Source organism: Belonocnema kinseyi, chromosome 7 (assembly GCF_010883055.1).
Source record: "Belonocnema kinseyi isolate 2016_QV_RU_SX_M_011 chromosome 7, B_treatae_v1, whole genome shotgun sequence".
NCBI classification, from domain to species: Eukaryota; Metazoa; Arthropoda; class Insecta; order Hymenoptera; family Cynipidae; genus Belonocnema; species Belonocnema kinseyi.
In genome coordinates this window covers 115242638-115261614 of record NC_046663.1, presented here as the reverse complement: position 1 = coordinate 115261614, position 18977 = coordinate 115242638, and the positions used below count along the sequence as shown (strand labels likewise).

The 18977-nt window shown below is 31.9% G+C and overlaps 1 protein-coding gene across 1 annotated transcript in view; it reads left to right on the top strand.

Annotated features, from left to right (window-relative positions):
- The first annotated feature begins 314 nt into the window (after nt 1–314).
- Nucleotides 315–18977, top strand: part of LOC117176292 (b(0,+)-type amino acid transporter 1-like) — a 140008-nt gene continuing 121345 nt past the window's right edge. The window contains exon 1 of the mRNA XM_033366485.1: nt 315–650. Coding sequence (XP_033222376.1) covers nt 554–650 — 97 coding nt within the window. The 5' untranslated portion in view covers nt 315–553. The remainder of the gene's footprint in view (nt 651–18977) is intronic.

Sequence of the window (18977 nt, the reverse complement as noted above, 5' to 3'; positions counted from 1 at the left end):
AGTATAATCTTATCTGACCCTCAGGCATTGCCTAATGATTTTAATTCAGATAAAATGAATTAATCAACATTTCCACAACAGTTCTATTATTACCGTCAATCATAAATGAGAATCTATCGACATTTTTTAATTTTACACAGAATCCTGTAAAGTAATAAAAGTCAAAATTAAATATTGACTAGGGAACAAACACGATCTTCACTAAATTATCACTTAGCACCAGCGAATATTAGAAGACATGAACAAGTGGGTAATCATACTTAGTCAACGAGCCATATTCAGTTCAGTTCCTTTTCGAGCCCTGTACAGACAACATCGTTCGTGTTATTTGTGAAACCAGGACATACCAGTCACTGGAATTAAATGTTAAAAAGTCAACAATTTAAGTATAATGATTTTAAAATCAGTCTTTGTTTAATTTTAATTCATGCTATTAAAAAATTCAGTATTATTTTCTATTAGAATGCGATAAAAAAGTTTCTTTCTTAACAAAACAAAACTAACTCTTCATGAATTGCATGATTTAGATTTTTTAAATTTTTATGTGTGAAAAATGATCACCGTTAAAAATAAGGAAAAGGAGACGGTGGGCCTAAAAAGAGAATTGGGACTTTTCAGTGCAGTGAGTTTAATTGTGGCTGTTATGATAGGTAAGAAAGCATTATTAATCATATGTGCGTGCACGTAAAATCATCATTATCACCATTAAAAATTATTGCGGACAGTGTGTAAGGTAACCACTACGTTTCCTCGTGCAACAGTAGCAAAAACATCTCTGATGTATTTTAAATTCCTCGAGAATAAAAATCGCATTCTCTCACATAAGAAGTATTTTTTTGGAGATTGGACCGAAGAATTTATTTGTAATCAATAATTCACACATTATATCTATGAACGTGAAAGATATCTATTTTTTATTTTTATAAATTTATTCCTCTCGAAGACGAATTAGCATTTATAATCATATTTTAATGGCTTTTACTCTTTAGTTTTCAAAATTAAATCGACTTGTTATATTATCGAAATACTGTGATATCAACATTACAGTATTTGCGATTTTGATCTATTGTGGCTTTTTTTGGGCTGTCACTCTAAAACATTTCTATTAGTTACATTGATTCGAATGAAAGTTTACCTACTGAATCCCTATGATGAGACGGGTAACTGCAAAGTTCGATATCACATAGATAGAGATTAAGTTCATCTTTTATGTAAGGGTTGGCTTGACTTAAAAAAATCAAGTAAAATATCTGATTTTTGCAATAACTTTGGAAATATTATAATCTTAAATATTTTTTTACTATTGAAATAGTAAGTTGTTTAAATTGTAAAAATAGAATCGCTAGATAAATTCAAAAAAATAAATTCTTCAAAATTTACTGATATTCCACAATTTTGTCCCAGTCATCAACATTTGAAAATTCAAAATTTCAAAGCTGAAATGAAAAGAACTTCAAACTTTTATGTTGTTTCAACCTGAAAGCCACTGAGATTAAGAACAAATTTAAATTCCATTTTTGACCATTCGTATTTAAAACATTTCATTACTAAGCATTCAAAACACAACATTTTTTAATCTGAAAATTTAAATACTCAAGGGTTCAAAAAGTTTTAGTTAGAATGTATTAAATGACATTTGTTGAAATTTAATGTGGTTGGATAGATAGGTTGGTAAATCTGCAATTGTAATCGTGAAACTCAAACCTTTTTTATATTGAAAACCTTTCAGCTTGAATTCGAACTTAGAAAGTGGGCGAATTGAAACGATAGCGTTCAAAATTGAAAACTTATATTAGTACGAAATGTTAACACTTTTTAAAGGCCTTTTTAAAAGAAAATCGGTCTTGTTTGAAAAAAGGAGGACCTCTTTTAATACGAAAAATAGATTGATTTATTAAAAATTAAACAAACTATGAATCTATGTATTCATGTTCCCAATTTTAAACGAGTTTCATTATTCAAGATTTTTATTTTAAATAATACCATTTAGAACCATTGACTTTCAAATGTTTTAATTATGAGAACTTCATTTAGAATTGTTCTTAAAGTCATTCACAATAAAAAATGTTTGTACTGATTACATAGATTATTCACTTTTTAAATCTTTAATCAGAAATTGTACAATTTTAAGCGTTCACCTTGGATTTCGTTTAATTGTCAATTTCATATTATTTGAGTTTGTTTAAAATAGCAAAGCCTCAATTGGGATGTATTGAATTTGCATGAATTTTACATTTTTATAATTTAAAATGATAAAATAAGATTATAAAATTAAATTTAATTTTAGAGGGAAAAGAAGCACACATTTTCGAGACATAGATTTTTTTCCTAGGCCCCAAAAAAATATTTATGATTAACTCATCTGTTTTTATGTGATATTGCCTGGCAAATGCTTGTACAACTAAAAATTGAATTAATTTTTGACCAAAAAGAACATTCATTATAATCTCCCGTGTTTCAATGGTCATAAGAAATCGCCGGTCAATTCATGTGATATGATACAATTTAAAGTGATTGGAAAAAGTTTTCTACTATTGCAAATTAGAAGAAAAAAATTGACAATTTCCTGTTTCCCGATCGAGTGATAAACAGATTTTGACATTCCCGTCACTATTTCCTAATTTTCAGAGCCTTTAAAGTTTCAAAACATTTTCACATCTTTGACTTGAAATTTTATTTTAAAATATGAAAAAGGGCTTCAAAATTTATATTTTTGAACTCCATAAGAAAAACCTGTAAGTTAAGAGTTTAAGATTCTTCTGTAGGATACGCTCCGTTTAGACTTTAGAGAACCAGTTAATAAAATAATTGCATGAGTGTGGGTCCAGAATCAGACAAGGCTTCACGAAATGGCTATAGTAAGCTTCACTCTGTAGCAATATAGTACGCGGGTATTTCTTATATTGATAATCCTAAAATTCCCACAAATATCAACTTCATAATATTTTTTTTAAATTAGGTCTCTATGTATAAAAACTTTAATCGCATTTCCACCAGTTTTCTTTTCTACAAATTAGCAAACCTCATTCTTCTATAAATTATTGTATCGAATAATTAATGCAGTTTAATAATGATTACGATTATATGAATTATTGTGTTACTTTAATGTTGAATAGATAGGTAATAAGAATTCTTATTGGCAGAACACATCATATCGCAAAACTAGAAAAGCTCAATTCAATTATCATCCTGAATATGAATATTACATTTTATTGTAAAGTACATGTTCATACGTAAAGCATATTGTGTTATGAAAAGAGAAATCAAACACTGTAAATAATCATTAAAACATTGAAAATTAAGTAAATTATATTACTTGATCATCTTAGTTCAATTTAAGTAATTCTCAACTTTTTTTCAAAATGTTATAAAAGACTAAGATACTCTTTAATTTTCCTTGAGTGAAACATAGTAGAAGAAAAACAGTTCAGGAAATTAGAGCAAGGTAATATTATCTTGTAGTGAAAAAGACGATGAAAGATTTCAGTAAAGTTTCTCTAGCCATGAATGACCTTAAAGAATGTAGCTGTTAATTAGTTCCACGTCCCCACAATTGCCTCATTATATTGTAATGTAGAAGTAATCACCCTGATAGCTGTTTTGGTTTGTTTTAAAAATCATGATTAAAATACTTCTAGAAGTATACGCTAGTCAATTGTAGTCGTTTTCCTCAAATTTTTAACAGTATTTAAAGAGAAGATAAAAAGAGTGATATTTGCAAAACTACGGGAAAACTTTTCAACTCTATAAACATTTAATCATTCTATTTGCGGAATCGTAGCTGCATCGTAAACTATGATACGATTCTCAGTTCTCAGACTCGAGACTACTACAAGCAGCATAATTTTTACTATCTTATGTTAATATTGACCCTTAAAAGATCACGTCCACTAGTTCTAGAAATAAATTTAATTCCAGAAATGATCCTAAAATTTATTTTTAATACCTACATACACCCAATACGCCTTTAATAAAATCGTCAAAATTTTAGGTCCCTATCATAATCTAAGATGAAAATAATAGTAAGTTTAAAGTAGCATATATCGGACCAGACTTGTTCTATAACAGTTCTAGGTCATAAAAGGAACAGTGTTCTGTAATATTTGGTACAATTTGGTGACAGAATTGTTCTAGAACAAAAAGATGACGGTATTCTAGAACATTGTGAAAATATTTTGACAGAGCTTTTCTAGATCTATGTGATAACACTGTTCTGTAACAGTTGATATGGAAATGTTGTAGAAAAAACTTATTACAGACTTCTGTAATATATGAATTTCAAGCGTGTGAACTAGAGCTGTGCCATAACGGTGCTATGTCGACGGGTTAGAACGCTGTTACAAATGTTTTCTAGAACAATACAGGAACAAAAATTAGTAACTGTTACAGAATACTTCATTCATAATTGTTCCAGAATTAACCAATCACAGAGTTCTATAACATTTGTTCCAACTTTGATGTAGAACTGTGCCGTAAATACGTTATGTCGATGTTCTAGAAAACAGTTACAAATGTGATCTAGAAAAAATTAAGAATAAACATTAGGACCTCTCACAGAACTCTTGTTACGGAAATGTTCTAGAACTAACCAAGCATATGCGTTCTATAACAATTATTCTGACTTTGTTCAAGAACTGTGCCATCGCAGAGTATTACATCGACCTTATCTATAAAACACTATTACAATTAAATTCTTCAAATTAACAACTAAATCAATAATTTTATCATTTATAACGGTAAGACAGAATTATACCACCTTAATGTTTTGCATAAAGGCAATTTACTAAAAAAGATATGATGAAAGAAAGAATTAATATATTTTTCAATAAGGAAATTTAAATAATCTAGACGAAAACCTATTGTTTATCGACAAGCACAGAATAATATATTTAAACATATTACGAATACATTGTATTTTTCCGCACTATATAAATTGTCTTTCTGTGCAGTATTCATGTAAGATATTTAAGTAAATGCGAAAATTGATCCAAAAATACATTCATTTATGATAATACAGCTGCCACTAAATGTACTTTTCTATGCACTGAGATATTCAAAGATTTTCTTAAAATGGTTTTAATGTAATACTTATAAATTCTCGTAGACCCTCTATTCAGTGCTTCTTATTACAATGTACATGCCTGGTCCCAGGTGCAAATTGACCGTTGACACACGGGCGGGCCAACCGACGGGTGGTCGGTCCAACTTTGTGCGCCACTGGTCGGGCCAATCAGCTAAATGATAACGGCCGACTAGGGCTGTGAGTCCATGAAACGATTCATTGAAACATTGAAAATTTCATGAAACAATGAAACGTTTCACAGGATCAAAGTTTCTGAAACGTTTGAAAGTTTCACAAACACACGTATGCGCTTGCGCACTCATGTCAGGTTGAGGTTAGGTCATTTAATGGTGTCATTTTATTCTTTTCCATTCGAGGTTTCTACAGTTTTATTGAAATCGTTTTGAAAATTGAACATTTTAAAATTAAATATGTATTAAATAAGAAATTTATTTTCATTTCATCGAAATCAATTTGCGAAGTTTTTAAATAAAATATTTTTTAATTACGTGTTTCTAACAATTGACACGTGACTTACTGTTTTTAATTAGTTGAAACAATTGGGTTTGAAACACAAAGGATACAGTTGAATGTTTATATTTAATACTTGATAGTATTTTTTCTGATTTTGAATTTTCCCGCTCTAATGCATGAAACTTTGGAAACTTTGAAACGTTTCCAGAGTTTCATGAAACTTTTTATTTGGTCAAAGTTTCATGAAACTTTACAACCCTACGGTCAACCGCCTTTGGCTTCTCCACGTCGGCCCGACATTTGGTCCTATATATGGGCCATCTATTAAGATAATGCGGGCCGAACCTTCGACGAAAATTAAGTTTTGAACAAAATTGATACAATTTAAAAATCAAAACAATTTAATTACATTAATTAATTTAATTTTTAACAACAATCATTTTAAAAAAAGTTATTTTTGTAATTATTACTATATGATCTTCATTTATTATTATTATTATTAAATACATAATTTGCACACATGGTTACTTACACATATAATTGCACGCTTTAAAGCTTTAAAAAATCGCACTCGACGAGGATTCGTACCCTACATAAACTGCCTAAACTAGTGTATTTTACCGCTCACTCTAACCACATCGCTATCGAAGTACTTGAAGTTTGGTTACAAAAACTCTGCTGAATAATTTGACGCTCCCGGTACTCCTCAATAAGAGAAAAATGGTTGAAATCGCCTAAGTTTAATAGATTAACATTATTTAATAATGTTCCAATATTATATAATAAATTTCCGTAAATGTATAAACAAATTATTTGTTGAAAGAATGTTTTCTACGATTTTTCATAATTTTACGTTTTTTAAGTGATCTTGCGAGAAATTTTAATACAAACATTATGATTAAGAAATTTTTCTTATGATTATTATTGTTGAAATTCCAAACAAATTTAATAAACAAATGCATATTTCAGGAATTTTTCCAGAGAAAAATTAGTTTTTTTTCTATATCAATTTTTTCATTTATAGGCATTTATGGACAGTAAAATTATTGTTTCTTTCAATGCCAGTCCTTTGAACTGGGAACCTTATGAACACTTAATCAACATTTATAATTATTTAATAAATTAATTTATTTTTTAAAACAAATCTAATGAAAAAATGCGTTAATCAGGCATTTGTCGGCGTAAAAATTTGTTTTTGCAATGTCAACTTTTTTAATTAGGAACTTCATTATAATTTCAGCAAAATTCATACTTAGTTGATACATTCTATGATCGCTTAAACTAATTTAATAAACATATGTATTATTTGGGTATTTGACAACGAAAAAGTTGTTGGAAATGTTGGAAAAATCGAAAAATTCCTCATTAATTCATTTGTTTCATAAATTTATTTATAACATTAACAATAATAATTTCACGGAGTAACTTATTCATCATTATATTGTTTTTATCCCAATTTTTAAAAATATAACTTAAAAAAACTTAAACTTATGGAAAACCGTAGAAAGCAGTCTTTAAACAAGTAATGTGTTTATAATAAATTTTCTTGCTTATTATATAATATTGAAGCATCTTTAACTAATGTTACTCTATGAAATTTAGGGAATTTCAAGATAGAAAAAGACCATTTTGTTAACCATATTTATTTATTAAAAATTGAAAGCCTGATCTAAAATATTTTTAAAAATTTTACTATAATTCTAATTTTAATTTGCATAGGTTATTCACTTAGAAAAGGTTATCAGATAGAAAATTTAAAATAATTTAATTTTGAATACCTAGTTCTCGCATGTGGTTTTAAGCAAATTGTTTTATTTTCTTCATAGATTAATGTGGAAAGAGGTTTGAAAAATTGGGAGGATATACTTTAAAAATATTCAGTGTACGATGCTTTTTTGGAATTTTTAAATTTTGCAGGATTTAAAATTGTCTTTATTATGTAGTAAAAATAGTTACATTTTGAATATGTAGCAGTATTGAATTAATAATTTTGAATGTTTCATTTTGAAATTTTTATTTGTGATATTGTGTCACAAATCACAAAAGCTTTTTCATTTTTTTGTTTGTTGAATTGTCTACCAGTCAAAAAGAACCTGAATAAATATATTCTCATATCATAATATGCAGACAATTACAATTATTTTACATTTAAAACCTCTAAGTAGTATTTAAAATTATGCATAACTTACAGAGTATTAAAATTGGACTTGAAATTCTGTAGAGATTATAAGAGGTGTAAATGAGAACTTGAAAAATAGTGCAAAATTTTTAAGAGACTCAAAGAGGATTAAAATTGTACTTAATACGACCTAAGAGAATCAGACAAGGATGCAGAGCTGCCAGATCGTGGATGAAATTCACCCCCACCATACCTACCGTTTGGGAGCCACAAAACAGAAAGTGCATGATTACCACTGTGAGTTCGTGTGTAAGCCCAAAATGCACGATTCAACTTCGGTTTTCTGCTGCACGATGATTGCCGATCTGATAGCTTCGGAAGACTTCGGTGGTCTTCTATTTATATCTCGATGCTCATTTGAAAGAAATCGAAGAAATTGGCGAATTTAATCTTTCGCGTGATTCTTCATTGCATGCATGAGTGAATTTTGAGGTTATGTTTTTCAGGTATATATAGTATGAGTATTATTACTATTGCACTATTGTACAAAAAAAAATTTTCTAAATTTGTTTTTAACAATATATTTAAATTTTTAAACAAAAAGTTAAATTTTTAATCAAAAGGCTGAATTGTATAAGAAAAAAAGGCACTTTTAATCAAATACATAAACTTTGCACACTAGAAATTAATTTTCCACGAAGTATAATTTTCTTGTAGTTTAAAGAAATTAATTCTTAAACAAAACAAAAAAAAATATTCTACAAAATAATTAAATTTTCAGAAAACAAATTTTGTCACCTAAATTGATAAATCGTCAACCAAAAGAAAACTAAATTTTTAACAAAGCAGTTCCACTTTCAACCAGAAAAATTGAAAAAAAAAGTTAAAACTCTTTGAAATTGCTTTAAATTATTGAAAATAATTGAAAACTTCTTGGAATCTAGTAAAATATCCTATGATGTATCAAATCCTTTAAAATCTTATATTAAATTACTGTAATCAATTAAAAATTCCTTGGAACCTTTTCAAATACTCTGAAATATTTCGAAACCTTCAAGACTTTTGAAAAATCTTCACATCTTTTAAAGATTTTTAATATACTTTGGAATTTTTTTTAAACAACCTTGCTATAATTACTAAAATTCTTTGAACTTCCTTGAATTTCTAAAAATGAATTAAAAATTCAGTGAAATCTTTTTAAATATCCTAAAATATTTAAAATCATTTAAAATATTTTGAAATCTGTTGAAAATTCCTTGAAAATTAAAAAATACCCTAAAATATTTCAAGTCTTTTACAATATCATACTACATTATTGAAATCAATTAAACATTCCTTGCAATCTATTAAGATATCATAAAATATATTGAATCTTTCAAAATCTCATATTAAATCACCGTAATCAATTGAAAATTCCTTGGAACATTTTTAAATACTTTCAAATATTGCAATACCTTTAAAATATTTTGAGATACCTTGACCTTTTTTTTAAAGATTTTTAAACTACTTCTTTAAAATTCTTTGAAATTCCTTAAAATTAGAAAAATAGGATGAAAATTCCTTGACATCTTTTAAAACATCCTTAAATATTTAAAATGCTTAAAAATATGTAGAAATCTCTTGAAATTTTTAAAATACCCTGGAATATTTCATATCCTTTAAAATCTTATATTAAATTGCTGTAATCAATTGAAAATTCTTTGGAACCTTTTTAAATACTCTCAAGTATTTCGAAGCCTTCAAAATATTTTCAAACACCTAGAAACCTTTTAAAGATTTCTAAAGTACTTTGGAATTTTTTTATAACTCTGATAAAATTCTTAGAATTTCCTTGAAATTATAAAAAAAAAAAATGAAAATTACTTGACATCTTTTAAAACATTCACAAATATTTAAAATCCTTAAAAATCTTTTGAAATTTCTTGAAATTTTTTAAAGCTCATGAAAATTCCTTGATAATTTGAAAATTCCCTGAAATATTTCAAATCCTTCAAAATATCATACTAAATTACTGTAATCAATGAAAATTTCTTGGAATCTTTAAAATTCTCACAAACTTTTCAAATCCTTCAAAATCTTTTGAAATGCTTAGGACTTTTTTTAGGATTTCTTAATTACTTTGGAATTTAAAAAAAGCCTTCTAAAATTTTTTTAATTCTTTGAAATTTATGTAAATTATAAAAATAAATTGAAAATTCGTTGACATCTTTTAAAAAATCCTCAAATATTTAAAATCTTTAAAAATCTTTTGCAACCTCTTGAAGTTTTGTAAAGCTTCAGATTGAAATTTAAAAAAGAGAAAAGAGGATTTTCGGTTTTGGGTCCCACGGTCTTGGGGAGGAAGCCACATCCGACCGGGGTACCCAGTTAAAGAGTAATGCAATGAGACGCTCGCTCGGCGGAACTTCTTCGGACAAGTTTATCGTGTTAATTATGAATATTTGTTATTTATAGAGCTACTCTCTGCATTTTGCAGGGTTGAGACTGTCATTATAGTTTGTTGATGCCAGAATTACAGTCACTGTAGAGATGTAATACTAAGGAAGTAAATCTAAGTGTATTTTTCAAACATAATCTATTGTAAGCTGGAAAATTGATATTGTGTGCGTATTTATCTATTGCCTTAAATGTGTTTAAAAGCTGTTTTAAAGCTTATTTCTTTGCATTTCTTGGTCCAAGTGGCCGGCACAAAAAATCAAGTCTGCCCTAGGTTTCGAACTATGTTTAAACCTAGTTTAAAATAGCTGAAATTAATATGATCAAGTTAGAAGTGGATTTAATATTGAAATTTTTATTAAGCGGTAAAGATTTTGCTGGTCCTTTTAAAAATTTCTTTTTTAAATTAAGGGCCGGCTGATCCACATCTATATAAAGTGTTACATAGGGAGATATAGGGAATACTAGTACTTTTCGCGTTTTCAAGTCACTGACACTTCTATGGCGTTGACGCTCCGCAGAAATAGCGTCACAATTATATAACACTGCTGCTGCTGTGAATCTATCATATTATTAATTATTAATAAATAGAAGAAGCACACTACTTAGTCTTTCTGTGAAGAATAAAGATATGTGAAGTTTTCAGCTCATGAAACGAGAGTTATTATTCACATTTATTACACCTTATTTTAGTTTAATTCGTGGGTTTATGAAAAATTTCCTCTGAAAAGAACACGAACAAAATTGTATTTGAAAATTGGAGTTTTTTATTTCACTCTAGTGGAATATAAACATAACCTCTCAATCGAGCCTCACAACATTTTCTCACGGTCTTATTTTTATTTCATATTTTATTTTTTATTCTGTCACGTCATAACTAAAAATCTAAAATGTGATAACTTTGATACAAGAGTTATTATATATAGTTATTATATACATCAATTTTTTTTTAATTTATAGGTTTATGAAAAATTTCCTCCGAAAACAACACTAACGAAATATTATTTTAGAATTGGAGTTTTTTATCTCATAACATTTTCTCGTGGTTTTATTCTTGACGTTTTATTGTTTATTCAGTAATATTATGACAAAAAGTCTAAAATTTTTCAACGATGAAGCAAGAGTTATTATTTACCGTTATCATAATATGATTTTTTTAATTTGTGGGTTTATAAACAATTTCCTCCGGAAAGAACACCAACGATACTCTATTATAAAATTAGACTTTTTTTATATTACTATAGAGGAATATAAACATAACCTGTCAATGGATCCTACGAACTTTTTCTGGTGGTTTTATTTTTATTTCATCCTTTGTTCTGTAATTTCATAACAAACCGTCTGAAATTCGACAACTATGAAACAAGAGCTTCGCGTGCATAAAGCGTATACGGTTTGGTATTTATAACGCGATTAGCAATTTCAGCTATTTCTTCAATATCTTCGTCGAAATTATCACCAAAATCAACATCGTAAACATTTCCGAATTCCAATTTGACAGCATTGGCTAACCTCACTTTTTCAGTATTTCGTGCTTATCTGCTAGATAAATCCGCTATTGGCCACTTTGGCCGGCCGATAGTTAACTGACTGGTAACTCCAGCTTTATCTGTCAGATAGCGCTATCCAACGGTGGATCAACATGAAAGTATCCTCTATCTGTCAGATAAATTTATCTGCAGCTTTTATCCAGAGGTGGATCAACCGGCCCTAAGATTTAAAAATAATAATGAGGAATATTTAAATTTTCCCGATAATTCCTAGAGAGCAGAAATTTATTTATTTTGTTAAGTCCGCAAACGTAAATTAACATCTCGGACATTGAAAAAGGTATAGAGATTGGCAGGCAGCGGCCGCTTCGTAAATTAATTCGTCGTTTGAAGTTGAAGCATTTATATGTCCCTGGCGATCAATTTTAGTTGAGAGAAAGGGTAGCACTAGCGCTGCACACCGACCAAATGTGAAAGTAATACTCGCAATGGGCCAGCGCGACTGAAGTGGCCTTAGTAGCGGTAAAATTCAACTAGTCTTCAGATAAGTTTATAAAGACTAATCAGATTCAGTAATAATTTTACACACAATTTAAAGGTAACTTCACTTTTTTGAATACAGAAAATCTAGAGGAAATTTCTTTAAATGAACAGGCATCAATTAAGGTGTAGACGGTCACGACTTAGTTTTTACATCCCGGCTGTGGTGGTTTGAATGTCATGTAAGTTTTGACTAACTTAAGATTTGGATATTATATCACGCCAAGTTTTAAAAGTTAGGTAATTATTATTATAACTTACCTGCTTATCAACATCTATTTCACCCAAATAACGCCTGACAAAATCATCTTGACAGGTGACTGGCAGTCTGTAGACGACACTTCACGTTGTACTGAATGAGAAAAAACAGTGTCCAAATGATGCCCTTCCCCTAGATTCTCCGAATGAACCTGTGTAGCTCAAATTTGTTGCAACTCACTTGAATACTGATTTCGGTGTAAAATGGAGGATCGGCGATTTTTTGTGTAAAGATAAAATTTATCAACCAATTATGAATGTCGCTGAAATCATCATGAACTTCCTAATTAAAACGATTGAAATCGAGAAAAGAAACGAATTTTTCCGTCCAAAGATGCCCGAAAAATGCACTTGTTTGTTAAATTTGTTTTTAAAATCATAAAGTGTGTCAACTCATCATAAATGTTGCCGAATTTATTGTGAAGATCCCAATTAAGGTTGTACTGCAGCGAGAGCCAAGTGATCAGAATTTGATAAAATTTAATATACATGCAGTTTATGGTGCCTTACGCCACCTTATCAAATTCTAAAAAAAGTCATGTCGCTGGGTGTCGCGTAATAAGTTTTCAAAGTTGAATAGAAATACATGGGCTCTTATGGCAGCACGTGGATTTTTACTCCTTTCCCTCCGAAAAAATTATTCGTAGTAATAGGATTGACGTAAAAATAAAGTATATTGTAAAGTATGGCTTTGAGATATAGTAGGCGAAGTTCCAAAATAATTATGTCGGCAGGAGAAAAGTTATACAGGATTAAATTGGCGAATTCACGAGATTGGGCACTTGTATTCGAAAATCATGGCAACACTCATGGCTCGCTCGCTCGCCGCTGTACCGATACAAACAAAGAATCTGAATGAGAATGAAGCAGTAAGCATACGAGCAAAAGAGACAGCAGAAGCGAAGTTGCCAAGAATTGTGCGTATAATTGTCCATATTTTTAAGAACGATATTAAACAATTTTATTCATTTATATGGTCCGCGAATAGGCTTCTTGAATTTAGAACACAATATATTTATAAAATAATAAAATACTCGTTTAAAATAAGAATTGAAAGCCGTTTAATTTTGATCGCGTGCAGTTGGCAGCGAAATTGAAATGCAATGCTAAAGGATAGGGCACAGTTGTACCACAATGAAAACACTAATTCTCGCTGCAGTACAACCTTAAAAGTCTGATATCGAAATGAAAAAGAATTGTTCCGTCGACAGATGCCCCAATAATGCATTTTTTTTTGAAAAATCATAAAATTGATAAAAAAATTATGAATTTTGCTGAAATTGTCATGAAGTTCCCAACTGAAAAGACTGTCATTGAAAAAACCGAATTTTTCTGTCGACAAACGCCCAAATAATGCATTTTTGGTTAAATTTGTTTAAAAAATCATAAGATTATTTAACAAATTATGAATTTGCTCAAATTATCATAAATTACCAAATTTAAAAAAATTGGCATAGAAAAAAACGAATATTTCTGTCGAAAAATGCCTGATTACTGCATTTGTACATTAAATTTGTGTATAATATAAACTATTATAATCAGAAGAGAAATTTGTTTACATAATATTGTTTCGATTACAATTTCTTGCAACATAACTTGAAAAAACGTGTATTTATCGAAAATCGTAGAAAAAATTTTGTCAACAAATAGTTTTTTGATAACAAATTTTTTTGTATATTATCTAATATTGGAATATCTTTAACTAATGTTATTTCGTGTAACTTAAACGATTTCAACCATTATTCTGTTATTGACAAGCACCGGGATCGTCAAATAAAAAAAGGCCATTTCTTTGTCATATTTGTTTGTTTACAAAATTAATTATAAAGAATTGAATATGCGGCACTCCTTAAGGTACGAAACCAAAAACTCTTTTTTTTAGAATAATCTTGTAGGGCATTAAAAAATAAACATTTTTCTTCTCTTGACTTTTTTCCATATGGTGCGTTATTTGGCTTAAAATGTTGATTTTCGTGTGTTTTTGGAATTTTGTAAATGCTGTAACTCTGGTAGATTTTGGTTTTATAGAAAAATGTCATTAGGATAAATAGTTCGCCTGTGTAAATACTATGAATGTCCGTACAGAAATTTTTGTAATTTTGAACAAAAGTGTTCTTAAAAATTTTCAAAATACGCTCATTTTTTAATTTTTATCCAAAATGGCTGGCTAACGAACTTAACCCACACACAGAGCCAGAAAGGCGGACGAATTCATTAAAACCAGTTTTTCGAGTTCACGAGGTCTCAAACGTGGACATTTGACAAAAACGGGGGAGGGGTCGAATTTTACATAAGTCCAATACCTTCTCTTTATGAGACTGTAAAAATGTCTGGCCTCAAAAATAGTTTAGCTACCATGACGCTGATAAAATGCCTTTGTTATACTAGCAGAAACTTTTCAAAAATATTCGGAAGAATAAAAAAGATAAGATTTTACAAAAAAAAATTTCTGTTTTGTTTCCTAATTGTTAATAAAGGAATAAAAAAGGTTTTCTGGAAAACCCCAACTGTTTTATTTTTTCGCATATTTTTTTACAAGTTCTGCTTCAAGCTAGCTACACTATTTTTGAGGACAGGAGAATTTTTGTTCCTAAACATGTAATTTTTGAATTTATCTCGTAAGCGATGGAAGTTATCTCAAATGAAGCAGAGACATTTTTCATCAAACCTTTTTAGGCATGTAAACTTAAATCTTAACATTTTTTCGTACCTGTCACTGTTTTCGAGAAAAAGTAGAAAAATCGATTGTAAGAAAAAATAATCTACTGATTACAAAATTTATTCAGTCAGCACCGTACTCAGAAGATGTGTTTCTTTTCAAAGTACCTTATCAAAGTACAAAATAAAAAAAAAATAGAAAAAAATTTAAGAATGAGTTTTTGAGAGAATCTAATTTTAATTTTGTCAGAGAAACCGCCGCTATTACATTAATTTTAACATTTTTTTCTTTTAATTTTCTGGCTGATTACGAAAGAAGAAGATAAATCCTATTAGAATCAAGAAGAAAGTATGCTTAATTTGTTTAAAGTCATAGAGATTTAACGAAAAAGAAATCAGATTTTTTAAAAAAGAAAACCCCGCATTTAAATACACAGATCTTATTAGACATTTTTTTGCAAATCCGAAAAACAGGAATCGCTCAATTTTCTCTAAAAAATAAGATATTTCATCTCCGAGAGATTCTGCGATTTGAAGTGTAGAACGCTGTCTAATTTGAAATCGATTCGGTCCTTGAATTTTCTGTTTGCATATCTTCGATTGAAGTTATTAGTTTAGAAATGAAATGTTTAAAACATGCACAAAATTGAAATTAAACTCAAAACCTAAGATATTTTGCCTGATTAGATGCAATTGAATTACAGTAAACTTCCACCTATGCCCTCCGTCGTAAAACGTATACGCTAACGAATGTCCCCCTCTGGAGGGGCCCCCACCACAACCCCGAATCGTCAGAATATTTGAGTCCATCAACGTTCATTGGCTGCCTCGGCCTTGTATCGATACGCCTACTGTAAGCATATTTTCCAACTGCGCATGCGCGAAAAAGCGCGAGTCTATTTTGAATCAATAAAGATATACTATCAATAATAATGCTTTTCAGCACATGCGCAGTTGAAGCAGTCGCGGTCCGTTAGCATGCGATTGATAAGCATGACTGATTTTTCATTTCCTTGAAATAGTACAATTTGACAACTAAAAATTAATATAACAACAACCACCAGTCAAAATAGTCTGTAGATTGTCAAGGGGATAACAGGGGATACCCAGCCTGACCACAGTTAGCCAAGATAGCGTGTAGATGCTCAGGAGCGGGTCAGGAGAGTCTCTCAACCACCAGTGTTTTTGACTGTAATCAAACTGTGCTCTTCTTTATTATTTTAATAATAAGTAGGTTTCAGTTGTGTTTTATGAAACCTGAGTGTTTTACGTAATTTTCTCTCTCTCGCCCGCGAAAATTACCCCTCCCTTCATCATAGTGTCTCATGTCGATTTGGAGCTAGCATTCCTGCTACGTAACGCCAGAACAGCGTAGTTGAGGTTCCGGTAGGGTGGACCCTACCTGGTGCAAAATAAATTAAAAGGAACTTCAAGGGTGTTTCGTGGGTCAGAAGTGTGTGGCCCACAAACTCGGTTTATTCAGGCGTGACGAGCAGGTAAGTGGCAGCCGTCTTGTGGCTAGGTGACTCTACCTGACCCCCCCCCCCTTTGGTCATGCCGTGTTAGCGAGAAAGTGTGGGGGATTTAAAAATCAAATTCACGCGAAAGACAGCGGAGAGAGGTGAACCCCAACTGTTTTGTATTGTGTTTTTTTTTAATAAGTGCTTTGGGCTCGCTTGACTCCCGCTTTAGACGTTTTTTTGTGTGGATTATATCATGAGTAGTATTCCCGGAAAATTTCTGAAAATAAAATAAAAATAATTTAAGTAGTTTCTTGAGCAACTTTCAGGCAATATTAAGAATTTAATTAGAAATTCCGTCAATACTAAGAATTTAAAAATTATTTTGGAAAATACCGGCAATATTGAGAATTCAAAAATTATTTTTGAGAGTTCCGACAATGGAAGAGAAAAGGAATAAGAGAATTTACTAAGTTTTCGAACATTTTCGAAGGTCAAGGAAAAGCCGGTCCCGTTGGGAAAAATTTTCTTCCTTTTGGGTAATCTTTACCTTTTTTGTTATTCGCGGCACAACCTACCATAAAAGAATGGATTGCTACGACTCAGGGGAGGGGGAAGCAGGAGGAGAAGCAAATCGGGAAGACCCCGATTTACTGGAGAACCCGGAATTTAGTGAAACACCGGACGCGGTAGGGGCTACATCGGAAAGGTCGGTCGAGATACAAGAGAGGCAATCTAGGGCCAACCTTTGTGCAGTGATGGCGCAGTTGCCGAGTTGGGCAAACGACCTAACGGGGGAGGTCCCACGGGTAATTTTAAGAGGGCTTAATCTAAACACGAATGGAGCAGACGAGGTCTTGCGCAAGCGTATAGGTAGGTATTTCGCGCGTCAGGGGGGTAACCAGGCGGTACCCTGATACCCAGAGGATGAGGTCCCGGATGGGCGAGTAGCATTGAACGAAAGGTCAAAGAGACGTCACGAGGCACTAGCCCTCACGGAATTAAGACTAGGGCCAGTTGGACGGACGAACGCCAAGACACACCCCCACAGCCAGGCTACACGGTTTACGGAGACGGCACGGTACCGCGGAAAGAGCAAGGAACGATTAGGAGGTCTGAGGGCCACAGTAGGGCTCAGGGCATACCGAACCGAAATCGGAAAAACCAAGCGTCGGTACCGCTGAGCCATGGCATTATGAGCCCATGGGTAAGCGGCCCTATGGGTCAGGCGACATACAACCCACTAAGCGTGAGCGCCCTAACGTGTGCTCCTTTAGTAACGACCTCGCAGCCAATTTTTATCACCACGGGTATTAGGGACACGCGTTTGCAGAACGACCGGTACAGCCGGAGCCAGCAGGTTCCACTTCATATTACGACTCAGTACCGCGAAACCGAAAACTGGGCCCGAACCATAGGAAAAGAGGGTTACCGTTACCCAGGGGATTATCAGGTGCCTGATACATGAGAATTTGTTCCAAGTGAGCACCGCGAGTAAAGGCCATGAGAAAGTGAAAGGCACCAAACTGTCCTGACCGCCGAGCACTACCCAGCGTCGAGCCTCTTCTCACAGATGAACCCGACTTTAGCAAGGGGAGAAGAGCTTGTGCATGATAGACTAGGGACAATTAGGGGCGGACCTGATAATTATGATAGGTATGGGCCACCAAATTTCTCAGAGCCAAAGGAAGCAAAGAGTAGGCCGTGCCACACAGGGTATGGAGGCGTAAGTCCCCAAGACCGTACCAAAGCGCGAAATTTAGTACGACAAAAGATACAAGGTACTAGGCAGTCTGATAAGTCCCTGAAAAATGAAACACGGAGACGTTTTTTTGGCCAAAGTCGGTTTTATTTTTCAACATACTCTCCTTTTAGGTCGATACAGCGAGTCCATCGATTTTATAACTTTTTTATCCCGTCCGAAAAGTACTCGATCGGAAGGTCTCCAAAATACGCCTCAGTTTCAGCTATGAGCTCCTCATTTGAGTAGAAACGCTTACCGGTGAGCCATCTCTTCAGGTTAGTGAACAAGTAATAGTCTCTGGGAGCCAGGTCTGGTGAATACGGTGGCTGAGGAACTAATTGGGAGCCGATTTCATGCAATTTTGCTTGTTCAACTAAGCATGAATGAACAGACGCATTGTCGTGATGATAAAGCGGTTTTTTCTTCTTCAAAAGCGGTCGTTTTTCGGCGATTTCGATTTTCAATCGGTCCAATAATGATGAATAGTATGCTCCGGTTATGGTTTCACCTTTTTCTAGATAGTCCACGAATATTATGCCATGTGCATCCCAAAATACGGAGACCATAACCTTTCCGACCCATTGTTGCGTTTTTGGATGCTTCGAAGCACTTTGGCCCGGTGGAACCCACTGTGTTGCCTGTTGCGTTGACTTAGGAGTGTAGTAGTGGATCCAGGTTTCATCCATGGTTATGAATCGGCGCAAAAACTCGGTCGGCTTACGCGAAAATAATGCCA